Source organism: Electrophorus electricus, chromosome 5 (genome assembly GCF_041902795.1).
Source record: "Electrophorus electricus isolate QZ-2024a chromosome 5, ASM4190279v1, whole genome shotgun sequence".
In the NCBI taxonomy this organism is placed as follows: Eukaryota; Metazoa; Chordata; class Actinopteri; order Gymnotiformes; family Gymnotidae; genus Electrophorus; species Electrophorus electricus.
Window position 1 is genome coordinate 23,536,810 of NC_137501.1, and position 27,856 is coordinate 23,564,665.

Genomic DNA, 27,856 nt, shown 5'->3' on the forward strand with positions numbered 1-27,856 from the left:
AAAGAGGCCAGGTGACAAATCATCATACGTGCAGGACGTCCTTTCAGTAACCTCACAATTTCCTCATGCGTGTCACCAGTCATGGGTGTCCCATTCACTTGTAGTCTATATGCTGTGTTAGTTACTGATAAGCTTATGATGCTCCCAATCCAATCCTTAAGAACAGTTTATGTTTTTGCCCTGATTCAGCCCCCAACACAGCTGAGCCAGGTCATTATATGCAGTGCAGCACTTTAGGTAGTTTGGGATTGTTGAAGCAGAGCAAGAATATAGCTTAGTGGCATGAGTAACCCAAGAGCTTCATACAGAGTACATCAGAAAGGTAAACTGTAGATGACACTTGGAATGGTTAATGGAAAGAAAAAGAATGATGGGCACTTTCATTCTTTATTATTTCTTTGAATGAAGAGGATCAGAATCAGAAAAAGATGACTCGGTTTGAACTTCTGGCTTGGTGACATGAAATTCTCCCTCTCTCTCTCTCTCTCTCTCTCTCTCTCTCTCTCTCTCTCTCTCTCTCTCTCCCTTTCCTTCACACTTTCTCTCCCTCTGTTTCCAACAAAGAGGTCACAGATTAATAACCTGGAATATTATATATATATGTACTTATGAGAAAACATTTGTAAAGCTTGGACATTATTATGCTCTCTGCATGACTGGCTCTTAAAATGAGATCTAATTTTTTCTGTGTTATAATGACAAAAAACAAATAACACACCCAACAATTTACATGTCATGTTTATTAAAATTGGTTTAAATTGATGACAAAAATATGTGATATATTGTGGTAATTATATCATAAAAAGAAGGAATTTGAAGTCGCTGTTGCGTTTAGCTGTGTTAAATGCTTGTGCTGCTATATAAAACCAGAACCCAAAACATCCAGCTTTGGCAACCCAACTTTCATAACAGAATACTGTTCAAGATTGATCTGACGTGATTTTACAGGACATCAGCAAAAACCCTGCTGAAGCTTGTGAGGCTGAAAAGGGCTTGTGAAGCCATAGGGCCCCATAGTCAGGCAGGTAGTTTACAATTGGTAGATGTTTTGCACAGCTGATACTCTCCTGAAATGTGCATGTCCTACAAAGATCGTTACAAGGATACACCATGGCATCCTCTAAGCAGTGGCAAGTCAAAGATAGCAGCTAAGAGTCTGGCAAGTCTAACATAGCAAAGACACTTAAGAGAGGTGTTCATGGGAAATAAATATAAGAGAATTATATAACCCCACCCCCCATAAAATACAACAAAACTAAATTTCATCAACAAAAAAACACCTAGAGAAGCCACAAAATACAAAAAAAACAGAATTTCATCCCCAAAAAGATAGATTACCTTAATGGAAAACAGGAGAAAAAGACATTTGTGTTCAATGTAAATTTATATTTAAAGAAAGCAAAACACGGTGTACCAAGATGAACACTTAGTTTTAACTGTAAATCAAGGTGGTGGCAGTATAAGATGTGTAAAATTATTTTCTACCTCTAGTAAGCTACATGCTTCAGCTGAAGTGCTGCTAAGAACTTGCCCACAACAAACCACTGAAAGCCTGAAACATTCATGGTTTTTAAGAATAGTGGGAGGTTCTAAGCCATCCGCCAAACCACTGGCAAACGACTACACTTCATACCTCACTGCTGGCTAGTCACTATGGAGGTGGGCAGCACATTCAGTTCTCTTTCAGCCAGTTAAACCCTTCAAACTCTCTATAGGCTTTGGAAGCCTGTTCAAAGGGTGCATGAAAATGGCTTCACAGTCTGAAAAAAACAGAATATAGTATAGAGGGATGGGCTGAAATACCTTTATTTATTTTTCTGATTTGTTTTGAGCATGCTTTTATTTATATTTTTTATATTTATTTATTTATGATTTAAATGTTAAGATCACATTTAAGATCCATTCATACAGAAAAGATTTCAGAAGATTCACAAATTATTTCTCACAATTTTATGTTCCTGTAGCACATAGAATATCAGGGTAAAGCAGGCCTTGGAAGGCACAGCCAAGTTTAGTGTGTTCTGAGTGTGGTAGAGAACTGTGGAGTACTGTGACCTTCCTCATATTACTTCAGGTTATATGTGTTATAATGTTAGATATATAATATGGTAACAAAGAATGCTAAACTCCAATATCTGATCTCCAGGTTGAATAAAGCCACACTGACACTTACCGGCAGAATGGAATAGATAAAGTCATGGCCTTGTCTTTAAACTCACTCCCAGATCACTGCATTCACTGAACCTTTGAATCTGGGCCATATATAGACAAGCACACACACACACACACACACACACACACACACACACACACACACACACACACACACACACACACACAAAAGAAAAGAAAAACAAAAACAAATCCTATACCTACAAATGCAGTTGTATAATCACACAAACATAACTCCATGTACATAAATTGTAGGATAGATGTAAAACCAGTGAATAAGCAACTCAGATTTGCAACCATACATTGAACTCACATGCATAAGCATAACCAGCTGTGTGCACACTCACAGATGGCTTATTGTTAAGCGAAATTAGCATTTATATGAGGTAAAACAGCATAAGGAGTACACAAATGCATTAAAATGCACAATTTCATACTTCCCTCCCAGTCTGCCTTGCCACTTCCTCTTACACTTCACCTCCTCTTTGTCAGACAACCTGTATGCTAATAATCAACAGCCACATACACACCCCAAATCAATTTAGTCAAGTTAACTAGCAGAATGCACTGAAAACACTCATACTCTTACTTCCACATCCTGGAGAAGCTCGCTCGCTCGCTCTCTCTCTCTCTCTCTCTCTCTCTCTCTCTCTCTCTCTCTCTCTCTCTCTCTCTCTCTCTCTCTCTCTCTCTGTGTGGAGGGGTCTTGTTGGAGATAGGCAGTTCTTATAGTGACTCAAACACACAAAATTGACAAAAAGGATTTACTTGCCTTCTTATTTCTTCTAACCTACTTTCAATCTATCATGCTTCTCAATTTCACTTTAGCAATTAACAAATTAACTACACACAAACACCAAAGGATAAAGTACATAATCCTCTGTATGAAATGTACAACCCAATCTAGGCAAACATGAGATAGATAATACCACTTAAGCACCATAATTGATGTCTAAGTTAGAGCCACACAGAGGGCTTTGAATGCTTTTTTGGTGAATCAATCAAAGAGATGATGCCTGAGAATTCAAATAAACATTCTTACTCTATCTTATATAAATCTTATATAAATATATAATTTAATATATAAGCTAATATAAATGTTATTAATTTTTTAAATAAGGGACTTCTCCTATTTTGTACAAATAATAATATGAACAAAAATAAGTAGCATGTCTTTAGTTAGTTTTTGCAGGCAAAATGTTTATAAATGTAACATTAAACACAGACATGATCACAGACATGATAGAAAATGACAAAATAAAGGCAAACCATATGTGAAGGCAGGTTGGAGATGACTGCACCCTTATACTGGAGCTCCAGCAATACCTTTGTCTCATTTCATACGTAAGTGAAGAAAATAGCCATAAGTAAAAAAGTCAGTCCTTCACTCAGTCATATCTAAATTAAGACAAGATCACTGAAATCACACTCATATTTAATTCAAACAGGATTTGCCACAAAATATAAAAAGGGCATATTAAAAATCTAAAAGACTGTAAAAAGAATAATACAAAGTAAGACACACTAATAATCTAGAATAATTGGAAATAGAATAATTTGCTGATAAGAATGATTGCTTTGTTCACTATTGAACTCTGGGCGGTTGAGGGAGGACACTTTTCCAGGTGTAAGTGCAGATTTTAGCTTGGAAACAGATGGAGCTGACTGCAACCTTAAAGTCTTATTCCATCTAATTACATTCACAAATGTACACACACACACACACACACACACACACACACACACACACACACACACACAGACGCATGCGTCCTGTTGAACTGCATAGAACCAGAGAGAGAATACAAATGTACGTAATAATGCAAGCAGTTATGAAGGAAAAATACATTGGCCATTACTCACCAAAGCTGTGAAGACATGAATTTTGAATTTAGTATAAATTCAAGAGGATAAAATGACTCACAATGACATACAAACTACCCCTTATTTGATTCATGAAACAGTCATACAACATCAAAATGATTGTAGTGTAACTGATAAATGTACTTTCACATGTGAAAACATGCCTGCTTGTCCCTTGTTTAAATATCACCTGCTTTCAGGCTTTCAACTATGATTTAAATTGTGAGGGAGCCCCACTCATTTAACTGGTGGTGTCATGGTGAAATCATAGACATGCGCTCTATATAGTTTATGATATTATTTTGTACGACATATATGTCTGTATTATATATCTATATTTGTGTTATTGGCCTAACAGGCCTCCTTGTTGATCAGCTTTGGAAAAAAAAAATCAAATAATCTAAAATTTTTTATAGATAGTATGGCCCAAAATGAAGAGAAGATGAGGGAAAATAATGTGGTTTGTAAAAACACATTATATTTAAATGATCTTTGTGGAAGGTCTGAGTAGTACTCTGTTAGGTAGCAAAGTAATTAAAGTGTGCCTTTGGGCTCATTTAGCAACAGCCAATTGACAAAGAAGTAAATATAATTACACATGTTGTCTAATAAAACATCTCTTCATATGAAATAGACCTATATAAAGATATGCCAGCTAATTCATCACTGAAAATCTCATATGAGGAAAAGTAGGCTAGTTAACAATTATCTATGTGGCATTATGATGGGGGGAAAAAACAATAGCAAATAGCACTGATTAAAGGTTTGTGTATCATGAATCATTTTATGCAGTTGGCCAGTTGAAACATCTGCAAAGACTGATTAAAAAAAAAATAATTGCTTATAACAGGCAGAACAAATGGAGAATTATTATGCTGTACAAAACCACCCCCCCCCCCCAAAAAAAACAAAACACGAATGATGGTGGAATGCTTGAAAGTCAGAGATCATGTATGGGATGTAGCTTTTCTGCCAGTGCAGTTTATCATGTTGAATAGTTTTGCTAAGATTGAATTCAAAAACCTAGTTTTGCATTATAATACAGGAGCTCAGCTCTGCTGACAACAAGGGTAGACAGGTCACCTAGACCTAGGGACCTAGGGTAGACAGGTCACCTAGACCTAGGGACCTAAGGTAGACAGGTCACCTAGACCTAGGGACCTAGGGTAGACAGGTCACCTAGACCTAGGGACCTAGGGTAGACAGGTCACCTAGACCTAGGGACCTAGGGTAGCCAGGTTGTGGTTGCTGTGACAGCTAAAATTGGTCAAGAAAATGACTGATTCAATGGTTGGAAGGCTAAAGTTGGTAAATGAAAAGAAGGGTGCATATATCCATCACTGAATAGTGTTGAACGGCCAAAATTGTTTTTTTATGAATCATTATTTATGCTTGTTGTCTGTTAAAGGAGCATTAAGTCATTTTCCATTTATTTTTCTTCATGTGAAATAGCCATTATATTGACACCTAGTGGCCTGGATGTTTCAGATATTCTGTACTAAATCTATTTTAAACATGGTTGCGTCCATGCGGGGCACCTGCTTTGTGTAGTATAAACTGGTTCAGTTGAGGACTACCAAGCAATTAGATTCTTCATCTCATGTTAGCTGCACTTTATAAAAAAAAAAAAAGTGAAAAAAAAAACCTTTCATAAATGAGGCATTGCAATAAAAACTATCCATTTACTGTTTTTCTGCATTCTACAAAATAAAAACAATAATATAAAGCATTATTGCAAGTTGTATTTTTAAATGTCCACATGAATGATGTTAGGTAAGTCTAAATAAAGTATATTTAGCATTTTAATGTAATTTTAATATAAAGGCTGTACAAAATCAAAAACTAAAATAACTGATTACACAAAAAGGGGAAAGGGCTGATATGTTTTTGACATAGAAAGAGCTCAAATATTGTTTTGGTGGTAAAACTTACTTATTACTCCTTTAAGTTATTTGAACTTTAGTTGCCCAATAATTGTGAACATTAAGGTTGCCTAAAAGCTGCATGCTATTTTTTTTTCATCTTTTTGTCTTTGACTTCCTTCAGCATCCATCTTTGAAGACTGTAGCATTCCTGAATGCATTATTAACTCAGTATCATAACAGCTGCATTTAAAGCATAAATGATAACTGCATGAGGGTTTACTGATTCATGCCATATATACATTTTACAATTATGGGATGTAGCAGACACTTTTATCCAAATCAATTGTGACTGAGTACAAATTCAGCAATTGAGGGCTAAGGGCGTTGCTCAGGGGCCCAACTGCGGTAGCTTGGCAGTGGTGGGTTTTAAACTAATCTAGATACCTTAACTGCTGAGCTATGAATGGGATAAACAATGGGATAAACATTCTCAAGTGGAGTGATAGCACCTTTTTCTGATGCTTCAGCTTGTGAGTCTTATTCAGTGGTTATTGTGTTTTAGCCTTGATTGTCTCTGAGCACTTGACACCTTGTGCTTCTGGACACTCCTGAAATGTTGCATTTCTGAAATATGGTGGCACTGGAGGCTAATGGGTTCCTAGTAAGTCTTTTGCAGTCAATTTAAACCTTTTTTGGTAGGCATTTTATAATTTTAGACCCATTTTCCTGAGGTAGAGAAGCTGCCTAATGTGATGTTCATGATGAGTGCGAGAAAAAGAGGCAGGATGCAGAGTTAAGCTTATGTAATGAATGAAACAAAGTTAAACATGATAAACATAGATACACCATACAAATCCTCACAAACACTGGGAACATCCAAGACAACAGCATACAATAACCGAGAACCAGGGAACAGAAAATAAATACACAAAAAAACATTAGGGAAGGAAAAGAGGACATAGGTAGAATGTCTCAGGATGGGGATGACATAAGTGAGAAAACAAAAACAAACCACATGATGTTCAGTGGGTTGCAACAGACAAGGGGGCACCTTTACACCTTATAATGATGCACACCTGATAAATGGGTGTTCATTACTAAGCCACACCCTCCCTCATTAAACAATTAAACTTCACCTGAAAATAATAATTTAGCATTCAAGTTTTTACTGTTAAAAGATGGAAATATGCATCTAAATAGTGATCAGATCATAATACTGACTTGACTAATAATTGTCTACACAGTGTGTGTCCTGCAGTTAAATTAATTTTTGCAGCGATGTACATTTGTAGTAAGTTTTTCTTTTGTGAATTTTTTTGACAGTTCTAGTAATAATTCATTTTAAACTCAAAATTATTTTTTTCATGATTTTATACGTGCATCATGACAATAGTATTGTTGGATATGTAAACAATCAGTGTATTTAATTGCTAATATAGAGTACTGTGCAAAGGTCTTAGGCCACCATTAAATTTGTTGTTTAAGCAATGGTATAATTTCTCAGCATTTTTATTAGAATACAACCAGAAATTAGTTTGCAGTATTAAAAAACAGAAAAAAAATCAGATAAATCAGCTTCTATAGTCTACAGTGGCAAGAACTTAGTGTTACCTCTCATTACACTTGAGTGTTAGCAAGAACCTGGCTCTCTTAAATGGTATGAAACCTGAGTGGAATGGTACCAGAAGATTACTCCAGAAAATGTCTCCCAGAAGAGTTCAAGATGTGCTTTGTGCCATGGGAGGTCACTGACTTTTGCCTATAGAAGCCATTTTGTTCTGAAAATTGTTTTTTAAAATGTTATGTACATATTTCCTGTATTTTCTATTTGCCTCTTAATAAAGAGACTAAAAAATAAATATATATAGTCAATATATCAATTGCTAAAACAACAAATCAAATGGTGACCTAAGACTTTTGCACAGTACTGTATTTATAATATTATGAAGTGTATTTATAATACATCTGGAATTTTTCAGGGTAATGTTCTGTAATGTTATTAGAAAAAACACAATGACTGATATTTCTGCTAAACATATTTTAAAATCTACTCAGTGGACACTTTATTTAGCACCCCTACTCTATACATCTATAGGATGCCATAACCTTTACTGACAACTACAATTTTGCTGCAATATATTTTTGTGTTGTTAATATATGAAACTGGAGAATTACTTTTAATGACCTGCATTTAAACTATGTCTAGAGCAACCATTAACCTTGAAACCAGGGTCTAGTGGTATATCAAGGATTTAATTTGATATCATCAAAGGCTTTGAACACCACAGTGTCAGCATTATTTTACCGCCTACACAAAGACAGTACGACGGACACACACACACACACGATCAACCCTCTCTGTCTGCCTCACCACAATAACATGATCTCCAATACGAACTTGTCCATCCTGATCTGCAGCTCTGCCCTTGACAATCCCCTTCAGTGCTCTGCCACTGGACCCTAACGACACAGACAGCAACAGGGGACACTTATGACAAAGCTGCACCTCCTCTCAAGGAATTGTACACATTAACACGGCATACACATTTTAAAAGCTATGGAGGCTTGTCTGTGTTTTATTGCCTCTTAAATCTTCGCTTATGCAGTGCTATTATCCTCCTTGTGACAAATATTAAATGAATAATTTTTCCAAATAAACCACACAAAAAGAAAGACCACTGTAATGAAACAACAGTGTGTACATACTGGCAGGACTACCACACAGTGCAGGAAAGAAGGAGACTTTCACTGTAGCTGGAGATTTGTAGTACACACTGTAAAATGGCCAATGCTGAATGAAGACTCAGAGTACACAGATTGAAACTGAAAGCAGTCCCCTGCTTGAAGTTTATTGTACCCTAACCTGCTTGTGGTTTATTGTATCCTAACTTGTTTGCGGTATATTGTACCCTAACCTGCTTGTGGTATATTGTACCCTAGCCTGCTTGTGGAATATTGTACCCTAACCTCTTGTGGTTCATTGTACCCTAACCTCTTGTGGTTTATTGTGTCCTATATAGTATGCCCTTGGCAAAATCACCTGACTAAGCTTGAGGCTTTTCCTGCCTTCAGGGGCTCCTTACACTTGGAGATGATGATGTCAGTACTATGTAAGTCTGATACTGAACTCTTTATTCTTCTTACTACCCTGCAAGGGTAGACAAGAAACACAGCATTTATGGAAAAATACTGTAGTAATATGGTTATTAAAAACTGTGTATCCGTACCTTTGTAGTAATTCATACTGTAGGCAGGAATGATTGGAAGTAGTGAAGTAATAAGGATTATGTTCATATTGATTAATACTTTCTTTGAATCTTTGTATCCTGTTACTCTCTCTTGTGCAAACACACACACACACACACACACACACACACACACACACACACACACACACACACACACACATAGAGGAAGTAAGGGAAACAGTAACACTGCCCCTGTCCTTCTCGTGTTTCCTGTTGCTGGGCAACAGGGTACATGAGGTCATTGTCCGTGGTTTCCCTGGCAATGAGGAGCCTCACTTCGGAGCCACAGAGGCGGGGCTTTTACACTACCTCATCAGTGCCTGTGCTGAACACGGGGATGTCGCTAACCCTGAGGAGCAGAACCGCCTCATGTTCAACATAAAAAACACACCTTTACCCAGTACTTTATGTATGAAATTCATTTGTTAGGGATAGCTTGCTTGACCTGTCTGGAGCGGCCCTCGCACTGTACCTAGGGCTGCTTAGGTATAATTCTCACCTCAGCCACTGTTACTGATAATATAATTACTTTAATGGAATAAGCACTCTTACAAATAAGGGACTTTAAATGGTTCTTCATAGAATGGCTCACGTTGCTGCTGTATCTTGCCTCCTGACTTGTAAATACTCAACCAGCATTTTTTCACCGTCCAAAGAACATACCTTGCTTGCGTAAACATTTACAAATTCAACATTTAAAAATGCATGATATTTACAAACATTCTTAAATTCTTAACATGTAGTTTCAGGTAAGTCAAAAGTCTTGCCACCTTTACTCTTTACATTCCTATCTTCTTTAGGATTCTTAAAAATGGACCTGAATTGAATTCCTTTTATTATTGTTATATTATCTTCTTTTACTGCACATATTTCTTGTCAGACCTTGGAAGATCCACTATAAAGAGAATCTATCTGATGCCACAACAGTCACCCTACAAAGGCAAACTGAATTCCTATACAATGATAACTTTGGTACCATTATCAAGTATACCATTATCACTTTTACATAAAATTGTTATTCTGTATTTCGACCAAATTGAACAACTAAAAGCATTATATATATATATATATATATATATATATATATAGTATTATTGTATATATTGTATATACCAGCAGCCAAATTTGGTTCCAGTACAAATAGTTCCAAACCTACAAATGACCATTATCTATGAATTACCATTCCTTTCTACTTTTAATGACAACAATGAATCCAGACGTGAAAATGCCATTATTGTCAATTACAGGCACCCTAGCTGTTACTTTAGCTGTCATATCTAAGCCAATCTCAGGGCCTTCCACTGGTGCAGGTAAAAGTGCTTTGCGTGGTTTAACAGTGATGTGGGTTCGGTGGAGAAGCCTTGCCTTCATCCATGCAGTGAGGCCTCTGAGCTCTCTAGGCAATGACACAGTGCGGCTCATGCAGGGTGGAGCGAGTGTGGAGGCCGGCCCCCCGGCTACAGTCAGTGCCGTTATGGAGCCGTCGCTCTATATCACCCTGAAGGCCTGCTGCTGGGTTGGGGTGGTGTCAAGCACCTCACCCTCACAACAAGGATCTGATTGGCTGAGGAGAGGCTATCGCTGAAAGGGAAAGAGAGAGGATGAGCAAATTGCGCTGCATGATAAGAAAAGCTTTCTTCTGCCTCCAATATAATTTGGTAAATTTTCCTGTATTTTAATTAACTGAACTAATCTCAGATGAACACTGCAGCTTACTCATTGCTGGTGGCTTTATGGTGGTTTTATTGTGAGAGTGCAAACTGGTGAGACTATAAATTTTATGACTTACACTGCAGAACTGAGAAGGCTGCTGGAGTATAAGTTTATAAGTTGCAGTAAGGATACAGTTATAGTTAAACTATTAGGTTCAAAATTCGCAAGTTTTAGCTGATATCATTGCAAACAGAGAGAAGCAAGTATACATTTTGTGTACGTGTGTGCGTTAGTGTATTTGTGTGTGTATGCGCATCTGTGTCTGTGCACACAGATATATGCGTTCATCTGCAGCCAGCTTGTGCTCTCTGTCTGAAAACACCTGGCTCTCCCCTGTACGTCTGCAGGTGCTCCATGATGACACGCACATTACCCTCCCGCTTCTTCAGATCTCCATGCCAAATGTGATGACCCTGATACAGGCAGACGGGGAGACGCGTCACTGTCCCGGCCCTTGCCTGTGGCTCATGTGAGTGCACTATGGTGTACCATTGCCATGGACTGGCCAGTTGGCTGACAATCCTCGCTGCTGGTGTGAGGGGTAGTTTCCTGGCAGGCAGAGCTGTTCTGGTTATTCCCTGTTTGGGCTGAGCAGGATGAATCGCTTTGTTGGAGCGTAGGAGAACCAGCAGATGTATCAACACTGTCCATGTCTCCCCAGGGGAACTGCATCTGGGACAGCGTAATGAAACCCTACTTGCTAACCAACACAAACATTGGCTCTTTGCCATTTTGTTCACCTCAGGGTTGGTAAAAGAGTAAAATATACAGACTATAGTTTACAGAAATTGTATTATTTTTCATGTTTTTCATATTTGCATGTGAGTTTAGGTTCATGCATAATGTACCAATGCTCACTTAGGGTTAGTGGGCAGCCAGTTCTTTCTCTATATGCTGTTTCAGGTGCACGGTTCTAATGGCAGGGTCAGGATCTGTTGATCTGTCTTGAATTACAGTGTAATGGTTTAGTTGCCTTTTTGTGTTTGTCACTGCAGAGTCAGGAAGTTGCTGTAATATGCTATAGTTCTGTGAACCCACAGCACCTTTTAACCCTTGCTTTTGAATAAACAATGACGCAGGACAAGTGTGTGTGCAGTAGTATAAGTAACCTATGACGTATATATTTACTAAACAAAGCTTAAATGGATTAAAAGAGAAAGTGTATGTATGTTCCTGCATGTGCATGTGTGAATGTGTTTGTGTGTGTGTGTGTGTGTATATATGTGTGTGTGTGTGTTCTGTCGTTCTGTTTGTGTATGTCTATCTGGTTTCTCCCTCTCACTTAACAGAGCTTTAATGGACAACTCAGGTAAGTAGCTTACACAGCTTTCATTTGATCCCTTCCATTGTTTGAAACATGTCCTTGTTGAAACATGTCTTAGTAAGTAGACATCACAGAAACACAAACATACACAAATATGATATTTTGAATATAACACAAACCCTAGGAACAATTACTCTTGGATTCATTGTATATTTATATATTTGGTCTGAGAATTCTAAACAGAATGTATTATCTCTATTTCTGTTTTTTAATCAGTTTATTTATAAGAATGCTCTTGAATGTCATTGATTGGGGAAAACTGGGGAAAACTATGATCCATCAATCACATGCAAGTAGAACTATAAAACAACATCAAAAGCAATGACTAGTTTATTGGTGATTAATTCAGAACATCAAGGAAATTTGATGCATTTATTGAATAATCTATTTTTGAGTCCAACAGGATCCTAGAACTGGATAATCATTGGAATTCATACACGCTGAAGAGTATGATAAGTAACAGTTCAGGTTTGGGCTTTCTTACATGTACTTGTCAGCTATGAAAGGTAAAGATATTGCCCTTATCCATTAAAGTCTTTGTGAGATCAAGGTTCTGAAGTTCACTGCATAATGTTTAAACCTGTGTGTGACTTGTAAATGTTACTTTGTGAATATATCATGAACATATATAAGAAGAGCAAGAATAAAACAGCTACATAGCTTCAGACTCTCTAATATTAAAACAGTAATAAAACACTATTAATTCTATTAATTCATTAAGTACTCTTTCACTTTATGTCATTAGTATATTAGCAAAAGTAAATGGGAAAATTTGACTGAAATAGGGAGGAGCTCTAAAAATTGGGCAGTGCAGCATTGATTCCAATCAGGCTGCAGATAACTCAAGAAATATGATGATTAGTTCACAGTGCCCACAGGGATGGGCAGCTTTTCTTCATCTCAGTTACACCCAAGGTTTTTTCCCAATTACACAAGCTTAGAAATGTCTGTACATACAGACATATCACTGATGTTAGGTTTGCCCTGAAGACAACAGTAGGAACAGGGTGAGCTTTTAATGCTTATTTGATAGCTTTCCATTAACCCTGCTAATGGCAGGTCCCTTAAAATGATCCATAAGTATAATGGTCACTACTTGCAGGTGTATGACTTAAATGACTAATCAAGGTGAGCTGTTCATTTCATTCTTCACTGTTTGGAGTCAATGTCATTGTGTCTCAACCAGTTCAAGAGGTGTATAACAATTTGATTTGTACTTCCAAATTAATCATTTTATGCCTATAGATATAAATAATGAAGCTTTCCTCATAATTCTGTTTATTTGCCCAAACTGAGTGAATTGAAATGGAAATGATGCAAATCATTCTTGTTTTTATTTATGTAATACAGAGGAGCATAAAGGAAAAGCACCTGTTATCAGAAGCAGAACCTGTTACAGATATAGTGATAGTAGGTCAACAAAAGACTGTATATTCCCACAGGTATAGAGCAAGTGCAGTATTAACTGCTTGTCTTGTGCTGGAGGCATAGTTAAAAATAGTTATATATAGGTAGGCCCAGTACTTTACTGCATGTGTGTCTTTAGAGGAACTGGGCAGTGGCTTAACTCACATGCATAGCAGGCTTGGTTTGCCTTGTACAGAATGTTCGACATGTACCTCAACATAAGCCAAGATCATGCTTTTTAAGACTGAATCCTTTATTAGTAACTTTTAAAGGCACTACCAACATGTTATCAGGTATTAAAAAGGTGGGGTTTTTTTGTTTTTGTTTTTTTTCGATTAGCAGGGCTACCTTCAGCAAATTTTACATTTAAAAACAGAACAGAAATATTATAAAACAAGAAAAAGCTAAATTGGCTTACCAGTCCTAGCTGAGAATGATTTGGGCATCATCCTAATTTTCGAATGAGCATGCTTGATTGACAGTCCACTGCCACAGAAACACAGCCTACTACATGACTCAGCCAGAGCTGAATATAATGGCACCAAGAGTGAGAATCAGGCTAATGGAATTATAGGGTTTTCCTGATGGAATTGTAGGTTTTTATGTTTTCTATCAGGATGAAAATGAAACCAAAGGCTTAAAAACAAAGGCTCCCTTTGTAGATGTTAAAAAATTGTATATATATCACTACAAAATAGCATAATAAAGCAACAAAATAACTAAACTAGCACTAACTACTTTTGTATTTTGATTTATAAAATTTAATTTAGGTAGAATCTATTACTCCAAGCCAATCACTACAGTATATTGATCCATTTGTACAAACAGTACAATCAATATTTCAGTTTTACAGTCCAGCAATGCATACACCATCCTGTTCACTAGGTTGCTCAAACATGAAGAGGCTGATTGTTGAGAACAAAGCTAGATATAATATATCAATATAGATATAATATTGCTGTGTAATATAACAAACGTTTTAATATTATGACAGCACCTGTATGTGCCACTACATTCTACCACCAATATAACACTAAAGTGAAAGGTATCTATGTTCTTTGCTGTTAATCTGTCATTTTAATTGTCTGTATTGGTCTGGTTCATGGGAACCTCACACAATTTGAATTATTTAGTTATTTAATGCATTTTTTCACATTTTCATTTAGTCTCTTCATCAGCAGACAATGTAGAAGTTTATTAGTTATTAATAAACAAATCACCCTAAGGTTGTAAAAGACTGGTTGTTAAATCTGTTGCTCTAACATCTCTAGTCATTTGTCAAATGAAATTCAGTAAGAAGATGCTAGTAAAGACGTCTGAATTATTTCTAAATTCATTTCCATTTGATTACTGAGCTAAGAAGGTTGTTCAAGACAAGCACAATTACTCTTCTTGATTTCTTGTATAAACACCTGAATAATAGCACAAACCTTGCCATCCTTCTTTCTGTAGACTTTTCATCAGCCTTTGGTACAATCCAACCCCATTTGCTGATGAAAAAGCCCATCGATAAATTTGGCATTGATCTTGCATAATTGGTTGGGTCTTTGATTTTTTTTAAACAACAGCACGTAAAGAATGAAAGAGTGAGTGGGCATCCTCAGAGGAACTGTGTTCATTTACTGGCACAGCTCATGCTTAAGGACACCCTGTACACACACTTTGTGCACTGGTGTGATAATCACTGTTTTTTAAAAAATGCAGGTGACTCTGTCACACTGAGTGTTTTAGATGAGAATGAAATATGATATTGTCCTGTTGTAACTGACTTTGTAGACTGGTGTGATAAAATATATATTTTTTTATAGATAAAGCTATCTAAAACTATGATTCTATTCATATATTTCAGGCATAATTCACCTTACCCACAAAGAACCACCATCAAGAGACTGATAGAAAAAGTAGTGAAAACTTATAAGTATCCTGGAACTGTGATTGACAGCAAGCTGAATCTTGAGCCCACACAGATTCAGCTGATAAGACACTGTTGTAAGAATGTTTCCAATGGATGTGTTGAGCCACAGTATGAAAAAATTCACAGGAGAAATGTAGTCCAGGCGAGTAGCAGGGCTGTAGGAAGCCTGCTTGTCACATTGTCTGACATCTGTGAGAAGCAGATTCTTAAAAAGGCCTGCTCTGTTGTGTCAGTGCTCAATCATGCTCAAAATGCTTTATTTCTAAAAGCTTCCCTCTGGTTTATGGGTTAGTTAACAAAACGCTATAACCAGCATTTACAGTTACAGCATTTAGCAGATGCACTTGTCCAGATTGATTAATAATAGTGCTTTGTTGTCTCCATGGAAAAATCATTATAACAAGTAAATCTTAGTAAATTAGGCCAGAGTCTGATGATACAATTAAGCCAGAATTCAGTCAGAGGTAATATACACAAGGGAAATACATATAAGGCTGTTTTTTATGTATATTTATGACCAATCACGATAAAGAATCATTTATACCCATGGCCGTACCAGTATTTAACTCTGTTAGTAAGTGATGACAGTGTGTCAATGGTTTTGTTATGTTTTTTTATGCTATTGTCTTTCAGTGTTTTCTGCATATTAATCTTATCTTGTGTGGTATTTAATACCTTTGTTGCATCTGTGATTGCTGTACTATGCTGCAAAACTATTTGTCCTGCTTTGACAAATGTAACATAGAATGTGCAATGTTTTATAACCTGGCCAGTTCACAAAATTCGACTCATTTCTCCACTCACTTTTTCATTAAACCCTCATGTGTAATGTCCTTGAACACCAAGGAAATTGAGCCCAGATAGAGAAATGCTGTACACAATGCTGTTACCATATAAAAATGCCAGAAGACGCCAGTACCTTCTCTATCCAGGGATGACACCCTCTAATCTTTTTCATGATTGTCAGTATAGCATACTCAGTCTCTCTTCCAGTGCACCCTACTATACCTTCAGAGGTTAAGTTTGCACTTTGGAGGGTGTCCTCTTGAACCTTTGGTTGAAGATGCTATGGTTTCACTGATATCTTTTGGCATAGGGCACACATTGGAATAAGGCTCACCCCTTATTCAGTCCCTCTCATTAAATCCCATATGGCTCAGTCTCATTTGGTAATGCTTTTTACAACAGACACTGGCAGCTTTACAGAAGTTAGGGTCTAGACCCCTGAAGAGCTAGCTGGCAATGACAGCAGCAGGCAAAAAAGAATGTTTGAGGACCGGACTCAAAAGGGGAAACCAACCTCCTTTGGGGTAACACCAAAGAGTGGGATTTTGATAAGAAATTTACAATGGTAAGATTGGAGTAAGGCACTTGGATCACACAAGGGGAAAATGCCTGACATAATCCATTGGACAACATTAAAAGCCTGACATAGATTTGGAGTGGTTGTGAGAAAGGAATTTATAGAAAGTTCTTTATAGTCAACTTAATGCTGTTTCTATATTGTGAAACAGGGGTCTCTGCAGCACCTTCAACCTCATTCATAATTATAAATAGTCACTTTTCTTACAGGGCTTAAGCATACCTGTACCTGATGTCCAGCCTATTGCATGATGAATATCTGGTGGAACAGAGGACTCTGACCCTCTTTAGGAGGTTCAGGTTCTCTTTGGTGGGAAGCTCTCCTCTCTTCATCCGTTGTGCCTGTAGATGCTCCACAGCCAACAAAGCATGCTGGGTATCTGTGTACAACACAGACAAACACAACATACACATTAGCAACAAGTCTTGATAGAGGATATGAGTATGTTGACATATTGTAATAAGAGGTGATGAAATAAGTCATACATTTATACCCATGATTTGTTGAATTACATGTCAGATGTGACAAGTGCTAAAGCTTTACTACTGAACTCTGCAAAACACAGACACACACACGCATGCATGCACGCACATGAACACATACATACGCATTCTCAAACACAAAATTATCGAATGGCTGATGTAGAGGTGAAATTTAATATCACAATTATAGTGAACAAAATCATCACGGATATCAGTATTATTAAGGTGTGTCCAAAAATGTCCAAAAAATACAACTATATTATTATTATTATTACTATTAACATAAGTATAAATAAATACTGTCTTAAGAACACTGTATTAGTAATTGGAATGAACCTAACAATTGACATTAGTACAGAGGAGCATGGTGTTTTTCCTGCTGGAACACTTTTGCAACCAGTTCTATGACTGCTGGATTTTAAATAAACAAAATGCTTTGTTTGGGTAACTACATAGCTAATGCGTTGTCGGGTGCAGTAGATGAATACTCCAAAGCACTCCAAAATAAAGTGCAGACATGTGTTTATAAACGCAAAAGTTACACAACCTGGACCAACATTCCTTTGCACAACCCCAGTTGCTTAAATGTGGTAGTAAGAAAGATGTGAATTTCTGAGTGTGGATGCTAAGGATACGTGATTCATCGCAAATTAAGCACAAAGGGAAGAATCGAGTCCGCTTGTAAATGTTGTTTTCTAAACGTATTGGTATAATAGGCAAATTTTAGGTTGTTTCAGAATATAATGCTGAAGAAGGTAAATTAAATAGGAATATTTTCCAATGTTCAGTTTCTCCCAACAACAAAGTAGCCACTGATGCAAGACTTCATAAGAGTTCAACTGTTTACTGAACCTCACACAAATACAAATAATGCTGTTAAATACAAATGTACACATAATTCATTGTTAAAGATCATTCTGCTCTGAGGTGAAAAAAGTACCAATTCCATTACAGTACTGACGACATGTGTTTTACAAGTTTAGGTAACAGAAAGTTTAGGTTTGCATTATTGGTAAGCTATGATCAAGTTAAAAAGATAAACCACAACATTTTCCCCCATTACTACTTTTAGAAGGCTAAAAAAGCTCTGGAGCATTGTTGCTGCCTTCTGCCATGTTTTCACTGACACAAACAAACCCACATAGCATGCTTCACCTGCATCTGGGAGAGTGCTGCTAACTTATTCCAAACCATGGTAAACAACTACGGTTTTAATAATAAATGTAATGATGGACTTCTTTATATCCCAGGTACTCCCAACCCTTATCATGACATCACAGTTTCCTTAAAGAACTCCCTGGTATCACCATCTGAAGCTGCTTGTAGCCTAGGCATAACTTTGGACATCCAGTTGTTATTCTCAACTCATGTTTCAAATCTGACCTGGTCTTGCAGAGTTCTCCTTTGTAACATATGAAGGATTCAACCCCTTCAACAACTTGCTACCTGCTGGTCTTCCTCTACGGGCCATCAGACCTCTACAGCTGATCCAGAATGCAGCAGCATGACTAGTCTTCAATCTTCTGAAGTTCACATGTGACTCCACTACTGCGTTCCCTTCACTGGCTTCCAGTAGCTGCCTGTATCACATTAAAAACCCTAATGCTCACCTACAAAACAAAAAATGGACCAGCCCCTCCATACATGATGTCAATTGTCAAAGCCCGATCTGTAACTTGAGTACTTCAAACCTCGAGTATGGCTTGGTTTGAAACACCAAGTCTCATGGAAGACAGGCATCAAGACTATTCTCTGTCCTTGCTCCCAGATGGTGGAACGAACTTCCACTGGCTGTCTGGACAGCACACTGCCTTGCAGTTTTCAAACACAGACTGAACACTTATCTATTTGTGGAATATTTAGAATGACCATGGAACCTGAACCTGTCAGGTAAATGAAACTCTATGTATTATAGTTGTTGTTAAATTGTTTTTATTGCACTTATCATTGTTCCTTATAGACCTTATACTTGCTCTGCACTTCTAGGTATCTGCACTGATTCCTGTATTTCAACAGTATTCTAGTTCATTGGTATCTTACACTCTAACCTATTGTACTGGCTAGGATACATTCTATGAGTAAACGACAAAACATCTTTGTCGCTCCAGGAAAGAGCGTCTGATAAATGCCGAAAATGTAAAAAAAAAAAAAATGTAATGATAATCAACATTTGAAACGTAATAATATCCGTCATAAATTTTTTTGTGGTTTAACCATTTCATCCCTGGGATAAACCTTAATAGCATAAAATCATAATTTCAGTTTGACGTATTTTTATGTGGTATGCTGAATCACAATGGTAATTAATTACAGTACCTTCACCTGCATTTAAAAAGCTAATGCCTGTTTGATATTCACACCTGTTGTAAGCCTTACATTTGATTTTTTTTTTTTCATTGTAAGTACTAGCAGACAATAACAATGACAAAACATTTAGGAAAACTAAGGCATACACTCATGACCAGTATGTCCATCTTTGTTGGTGGGCTGAATTATTAATAGCACAGACGGATCACTACATAACTTACTGATCTCATGATAACATTCTCGATTGATCTGTTATTCATGTCGATGTAATCTAGGCTCGTAAACTAACCTGTGCTCTGCTGGAGGCTGCTGCGACCCCGTGCGAACGAAATAGACACCACCGTGTGTCTCACATGAGCCCAAAGCATGCTTGTTTGTTTTGCTCTCGTCTGGTAATGCGCTTACCCATGAAGGCTTAGCAGCTGTAAATGGCCTTAACTGTGAACGATGGTAATTAACCGAGATAGATGTCCTTATAACCAATGTAATACGGCTCTGAGCGAACCGCGTGGGACAGTCAATCAATCAATAAATAAAAAATAAATAGTGTTTATAGTCAAGGCAAATCCTGTTATAACTCGTGGCTAACGCAAAAATTAAATGATTGAAAACATCATCAATCACTCACACAAAACCAAATCGTCGTTAAAAATGAAAGCCTAGTTAAATTCCCATGCCTACTTAAGGCCTAGTTAAATTCCTTCGTTAAAGATTAGGCGTAGGTAAATACCTATATATATATATATATATATATATATATATACACACACATACACACACCCATAGATGCATTTTTCACACACACACACACACACACACACACACACACACACACACACACACACACACACACACACACACACACACACACATATATATATATATATATATATATATATATATATATATATATATATATATATATATATATATATGAAAAAAAATATATATAAACTTTGATACGGGTGACTGACAGATGTAATCCCGTTGGATGTAGTCGCTCTATCCTTTCCGGTCGCTTTACGCATTACAACTCCGATATGCTCCAAATCCGCATCCCTTCTCTGTGCATCGTTAAACTCAACAGGTATCCCCATCTATGCAAAGAACTCATCGCACAAATTTATATCAACTCATCTGCACCCAGAATTAATTGTCAGATTGGAGAGATTGCAAAATATCGTATTCTAAATTTTAACATATTGTCAGACAAATTTGACTGAGAGAATGTAGCCTACGTGAGAACGATATATACCAGTCATGCCTGTGATGAGCCTATGTCTTTGAGTCTATGGGACATTCATCGCCCTCCTCTCCCAACTTAGTCAAACAATGCAAGAACTGCGCTTTTCGTCGGCGTCACTTTTGTTAATGTGACAATGATTAACAATGGCCATATTCTCTTAAAATAGGCGTAAGCAATTGATATAACTCGGGTTATTAATTGGAACAATTTATTTGATGACTGAAACACAGTACTTTAACGTAATTGGTTATAACAATTAGGCGTATATGTGGATATATCTTGCTGTTCAATGTCACTTATAATTATTGCGTCCAAAGGTCTTACCTAACGCAAATGAAAGCTAGGTCGATACGACTGCCGTACGCGACTGCAACCGCAAGAGAGAGCTCATGCCCGCCAAGAACTCCATTCCAAATTCAAGCCCCCCCCCCCCCATTTCTCTTTTCTTGCTCTCTTCCTCCCACCCTCCCTTTTTTGAATCAAGCATCACTGTGCTCCCAAAATTGGCTTGTCATTTTCTCTCGTCGCTCGTTCTCTTGCTGTCGGGTTGCTGGCCCTACCGCGCACGGTGGTATTCTGGAGATATACTGGCGTTGGTTTCGCGTACTGAGCCACCGCTGGATTCAGCGCTAGAGACGTGGACGCGCATTTTCCTTCTGAGCCTAGAGAGCGAGTGATCTGGATACAAAATCACGGGTCCGAAGCCTTTTCTCCACAGCTTCACTCAGTAACCGGCAAAGGATATCCGACATATCGCTCAAATCCTCGCAACGAGTCTTTCGGACGTTTCAGGCGACACTGAGGCACGGCTGTGGACGGATCCAACCGTCACCTCAAGGTTTCGCGGGGTATTTTATTCCCTAACGGAGATCGGTATTGTCACAGGAATTAAAGACTATTTTAAGGTTACTGTCTGCAGTTTGCTGTCGCTGAGCGCATCTGGACGCGACCATTACTGTGGCTCCTAAGATGTGGTAAGTCAGTCTTTTGAAAACGAAATGACGTTAGGTCACATTCCTTAATCGCCAGTACATCGATAACTGATGGATATTTGAAAGGATAGAAATAGCGTACGAGTCTGGAGCACTCGCCTCTTTTCCAGCGTTCCATCACATTACAGAGTATTGGAAAACTCGTGATAGGTAGGGGCAGAATTGTGTGTTTGTGTGTGAGAGGGGCATTAGACACAGGATGCTTCGCTGTGTGCCGTGCGCGGTGTTTTAATGGGCGTCGTTCAGTGTGCGTGTGTGTGTGTGTGTGTGTGTGTGTGTGTGTGTGTGTGTGTGTGTGTGTGTGTGTGTGTGTGTGTGTGCGCGCGCGTGTGTGCAGGTTGCTGCCTCACAGCTATTGACGTAATGAAATAATAGACTTAATTTGTTTATTAGAAAGAAGATGGCCATAGCGTGCCGTTCATTTATGGGGTACTGCGCTGTCCAACTAATAGCCGCGTTCAGACCACACTCCTGCTGCAACTGTTTATATGTAAGGAGATTTCCATCACCTCATTTCGAGTTACTGACAGTGGACTCTATCCCTCTGTAACCGTAAGGAGCGTGTTGGTATGGCAGTATCTTTTCTTTAAGGACAAGCAGACTAGATTCTTAAAATAAAAAAGCTACTGTGTCGGCCGCCTGTAGACCTACAGTACAGTACAGGGTTCAGTACATTCGCTACAATTCATGTGACCTTGATTTAACAGGGTGATAGCATAACCTATGCCATTTATTCCACTGTCATAGTCTCATATAAAAATCGTTTCTTTTTATTGGATTACCGTCACGGTCACGGCCATGCATGACAGTTGGTTCATTTTACTTGGCAATGACAGGATCCAGATTCTTAGTTATAAGTGCTGCGGTAAGCCCGTCTGATTTTACAGTTTTAGTGATTGTTTACTTCGTGCGGGTGGCCCATTTAGCGGAAAAGGCGCAGCCTCTTTCACAGATTTCAGTGTATCTGTGTCACCGTCATCTTTAGAGAGAGACACATAGAGAGACGAAGAATAATGGAAAGATTGGCTTCAGGGTAGCCTATATTAGCGGGCCTCTACCTGGACTGTAAACCAAGGCCTTTTAACATACCGAAACATTTCTATCACCTTTTGTATTATTGGGTTAAAAAGCAAACACAAATCTTCTTGACGCAAAATAATATACAGAATATATTATTAATTACAGTGACATTCTTAAACACCGTTAATGAACTCTTTTTACATTTAACCTATGCTATCTACTAATCCATCTTTACTAAGTTTCTGTTCCAGATAAGAACTTGATGGCTATTTCATAGCCTAATAGTCATTGTTAGGGTAGAAAAAAACTGCTCCTTACTTAATAAGGACAGCTTCTGATTACACTATGACAGCGGTGTCACTTGTTTTGGTGAGCTGAGCTGCACAATATTTGGGGTTTTAGTGTTGTTTATGTTCATCCGTGACCAATTATGGTGTTAATGTTGAGTTTATGCTATTTTTAGAATTTGAACAAAAAGATGGTAAGGACTGCTGTTCCAGTCAAAACGGGTCGCTATTACACAGAACAAAACCTGATAGGAGCTGTACGATAGTGGCACATCACTGATGATTTGTTCAGAGCGGTGTTTGTATTTGCTGAACAGAGACTTTGATATTAAAACGTATTTCCGTTTACATTGCATAAACCGACTTCATAATACTGGTATTGGCTGGAAAGACTTCTGTGTTGGTTCTATGCCTTTTACAGCATTTCTAATATCAAGGATCTAATTCAAATCATGCAACCAAGGCATAAAGGCATTCTGGAAGACCACAGCACTCAGTGTTAATTATCTTGTTATCTATTGTGTGAGATCCTGGTTTATTTGGCTGGGTAATAGCATTTGATGTATGTGAGAACTGATGAAACTTAAAATGAATGGTTGTCATGTGTACTCTTGTGGTTAGTGGGTCCTTTCCATGTTGCTGAGATCTTCCTTTTGTGTGCGTTTCTGAAGGTGAACATGCATTCTAAAATATATGGGCTGAATTCACAGTCAGGGAGGGGTCATGTTTTTTGGAGTCCTTGCTTTTGTTAGAATTGTTTATTTTCTGAGAGGCCAAAAAGAAGAGGCCCACCAAATCGGTGCCAGTCTGTGAAACTGAGTTCAGCTCGTAATGCCTTAGAGCACTTTCCTCTCCTTGTGATGGATGGCATGGTATTTCCTGGTTCAGTTCGCAAGGTCTAAGTGAGTTTGTGGTTCAATGGTGTATATTTGTATGTGTTACGTGGAGTGTATGTGGTGTGTATAAGGGCAGGCACAGTCTGAGAGGAGTATAGCATGGTCAGGGTGTCAGACACACACATCATCAAACAAGAATATAGCAGATGCTCTCAATCTGTATACAAAACACAAGATAGCTTTTGTGGAAAAGGCAGTGACAGTGCATGTGGTGATGTCATGGAGTCTAAACTTCCCTAAAGCCAAAAGCAGGAATTTGTAAAGCTGAATTACATTATAGTGATATAATTTAATTCATAAATGTATAATGTAATGTATAATAACTATGGGTGGTGAGAAATTCTGAAACCATATTTGGATTCGGCATTCAAAACTACATAGAGAAACTGGCATTTTTTTGCATGGATATATCTTGCTAAAAAATGTAGCCTTAATGACCATTCAGGTAATAACAGTGATAACTGTGATAACGTAGACTGATGTTTGATGTTTTTATGTTTGACATATCTGTTTGCATTGCAAATTGTGGCTATGGCTGCAATGAAATTAGGAAACTCAAAGAAAAATGGAATGAATAAATGGAATGAATATTATAATTTAAACATCTGTTTTTTCAAAATAAACTGGTTCCTCCTCTTACTAATTCAGAAGCATTTTGCTTACACAGTTGATGAAGGACCTGTGCTCGAAACAAATATATATATATATATATATATATATATATATATATATATATATATATATATATATATATATATATATATATATATATATGGTGAGGTAGAACCCAAGTTCAATAGTTGTTATTTGTAAGGTAAAGTCTATATATATATATATATACATTTTGGAATAAGAGTTTGTCTTCCAAATAACAACTGTTCTACGTTTGATCCAAAATAAATGCATTTGGTTAAATGCTTAGAATCAATATAAGATAACTAATTTGGGCATTTGAATGTTCTTCCTCAGACCCCCAGCAATTGCATCCTGCATTTGGTCTGTGACTTTTAATTGGGAAACCTAAACCTTTCTTCAGCCTTTTAGAGAATTCTGTGTGTGGAACTGCTGATTTCTTGTCATTTTTCGGGAATAGTATTAACATTATGAATAGACTGAACATAGTTCATAGTGCTGCTGAATTAGCTGATGGATTATCTTCATTCGCTCATGGAATTGTACATGCATTTTTCTGTTTGTGCTTTATTATGTTGATATCTCTTCTAAAGCTATTTATACAAATGAATCTCTCTCTCTCTCTCTCTCTCTCTCTCTCTCTCTCTCTCTCTCTCTGTGTGTGTGTGTGTGTGTGTGTGGACTAGGCATGTACTGGTGGTAAGCTTCACTCATTTTGGAATTGCTCATAGTACTGAAATAGTGACTCATGAAGACCTTTTTATCCCTCCCTTCACTCAATCTTTGACATTTATATTATGGAATATATGTTGGAGATAAAGGGACAGGATGTGTGTTAGTGTGCATGTTTAAAAGTGTGTTTGTGTGCGTGTACGCTTTAGAGTGTCTGGGGGTGTCTATATATGTGTGTGTCTGTGTTTTTTTCCAGACAATAGGCCTCAGACTGAGATCGGTTCACAGTGGCATTGTGGTTGTGAATGGCCTCCTAAAAGAGCTTTGATTACTTCTGTCCTAACAGGAAACTGAGCACAACGATCCAGTGTGTGTATGCATATGTTTGGATGCGTGAGAGAGGGGGAACGTGACCCCTACTGTGTGTCCTCTTACTGGATCTGACTGGGTTCAAAAAATGGATAAGAAGGTTTTTTGGTAGAGGGAATTATTAACAGCATTGTTTTCTACTGTGAAAAGTATTTTTGTTAGTAGTCTGTGAGTGTTGTGAAATGATAGAGTAGATGTGCATGTGTGTGTGTTTGTGTGTTTGCGCTAAACATATAAGGATCACCTTCTTGTGTTCTTAAAAATGCATAGCCTACATAATGGTCACTTTGTTATCCATTGTTATTCCAAATCCCAAACATTGTATTTGTAATAGTATATCAATATATAGGGTTTTATATGTTCTTTTTAGTATGTGAGTGCATATAATTCACACATACATTGTGAAAAAGTAAAAAACTAAAAATAGTGATGACATCATCATAGAGCGCAACATACCAACAGATCTATCATCATACTTGGCCTACTTTATGTACCCTATATCCTTAGATTCATTTACATCAACTGGGTTTTCACAGAAATATCTGTTTATTATCAAAAATGTGAACGCCTTGTCTACCTATCAAAAGCTTGGGTACACCTCATTGAAAGTGCTTTAGACCATACAAACCTCAGTATAATCACTCAGTATTCCATTACATGACATACTTTTATCTAAGAAGATTATTTTATGTAATCATAAGTAAATTATGGTAATTTCCTGCTGAAACTTGCTAACTGAATGTCTCATGTTTAATAAAAATAGTTGTTAGACAAAGTGTGGAAATTATAAGTAATACAAGATTTAGAGACCATTTCAATTTTTTTTCAACATTTCAACATTTTTAAATAAACTATGATGGAAAGCATAATCAATCATGAAAGCGGGTACACTCACCATTTACTTTATTAGAAACACTACCTTGTACTTACCCTCACTTGCCACTTTATTGGATAAATCGTATAGTAGGGGTACAGTTACACACTGTTGCCTGGCTACTGCCTTACTCAATTTGTCAGTCACGCTTTATCCAGTTCATCAGCAGTCCGGTTCCAGTCACAGCATCACTGCTAATGAAAGAGGTCTGCCACCTGAAAATATCCCAATAGCGATTTTGTGTTCAGAAACCGACCATTAACAGTTTGAGAATGACTAACTCAAACTGTATAGTCTCCAGCTGTACACCTACAATATGTTTCTACTTCATTAATGTTTCAAACAGAGTGGGTGGTAAGTGTATATGCAACTTATACCTTTTGAACTCATATAGTATCCACATTGGCAATCTAATTAAATTTGGTAAGTTTTAAGTATTAGAAAGACAACTGAAAACATAAAAGAAAACTGTAAAGTAGCATATGTCCTAAATGTCTAGAGAAATGAACCTATTTGGTAATAAGGCCTAGTGAAGAAGCTTTTGTTTTAGATAATGAGCATCCATGTACAATTAATAACGAGGTCATCGATCGAGACCTTATTGAAATTGGGTGTGGTAGTCAGAGAGTTCCAACAAAAATTCAAATAAGTGTTTTTCCTGTGTAGAAAAATATTTATTTTCCTTGTGCCAGTTTATTTAAAAGAAAATAAATTGATTCCTTGGTGCTCTGTTCATTTTAAGAACCATAATTGTCACCATAATTTTCTTTTCATAATTTTATTCTTTTTATTATTCCTATGTAGTGTTTCTATTGTAGCCTATAGCATCCAAGCTTAAGCCAATTAGCAAAAGACAAATTTCGATCCTGAATAAAAATGGGCACCAAAGCTTATTTTAAACCTTCTCTTCTCTCTTGTGCGTCTGCTTGTTTGGGCCAGCGATGGATTCAGACAGAGGAAACTGGCAGCTGAAATAAAGCAGCTCTGTGATTGATTGATCACGCCAAGGTCTGATTGCTCTGTAGATCGATGGCTCCTTCCTGGCTCTGGCATTGTGTTCAAGTCAGGGGCAACGTTCCCTATTTTTTCTATTCAGTAATGAATGGTACAGGAAACCGCATTCTCAGCTGCCATTTTTATTTAAAGCACATCCAATGTGTGCCTTTTTGAAAGGCAGAAAAATGACCTGATAAGTTTAGCTTGCTAAC

The 27,856-nt window shown here is 37.4% G+C and overlaps 2 protein-coding genes across 8 annotated transcripts in view; one reads left to right on the forward strand and one right to left on the reverse strand.

The window, feature by feature from the left end:
- Window positions 1-18,924, reverse strand: part of LOC145657977 (multiple PDZ domain protein) — a 48,465-nt gene extending 29,541 nt beyond the window's left edge. The window contains 12 exon segments of the mRNA XM_081714854.1: window positions 29-105; window positions 2,128-2,262; window positions 2,598-2,669; window positions 3,734-3,991; window positions 8,213-8,406; window positions 9,269-9,539; window positions 10,329-10,692; window positions 10,695-10,729; window positions 11,201-11,533; window positions 17,118-17,151; window positions 17,154-17,422; window positions 18,799-18,924. Coding sequence (XP_081570980.1) covers window positions 29-105; window positions 2,128-2,262; window positions 2,598-2,669; window positions 3,734-3,991; window positions 8,213-8,406; window positions 9,269-9,539; window positions 10,329-10,692; window positions 10,695-10,729; window positions 11,201-11,533; window positions 17,118-17,151; window positions 17,154-17,283 — 1,903 coding nt within the window. The 5' untranslated portion in view covers window positions 17,284-17,422; window positions 18,799-18,924.
- Window positions 18,925-21,395: 2,471 nt separating this feature from the next.
- adgrl3.1 (adhesion G protein-coupled receptor L3.1) overlaps window positions 21,396-27,856 on the forward strand; it is a 70,329-nt gene continuing 63,868 nt past the window's right edge. For all 7 annotated transcript variants that reach the window (XM_027014211.3, XM_081714447.1, XM_081714448.1 and 4 more), the window contains exon 1: window positions 21,396-21,879. The gene's annotated coding sequence lies outside the window, so the exon portion shown is untranslated. The remainder of the gene's footprint in view (window positions 21,880-27,856) is intronic.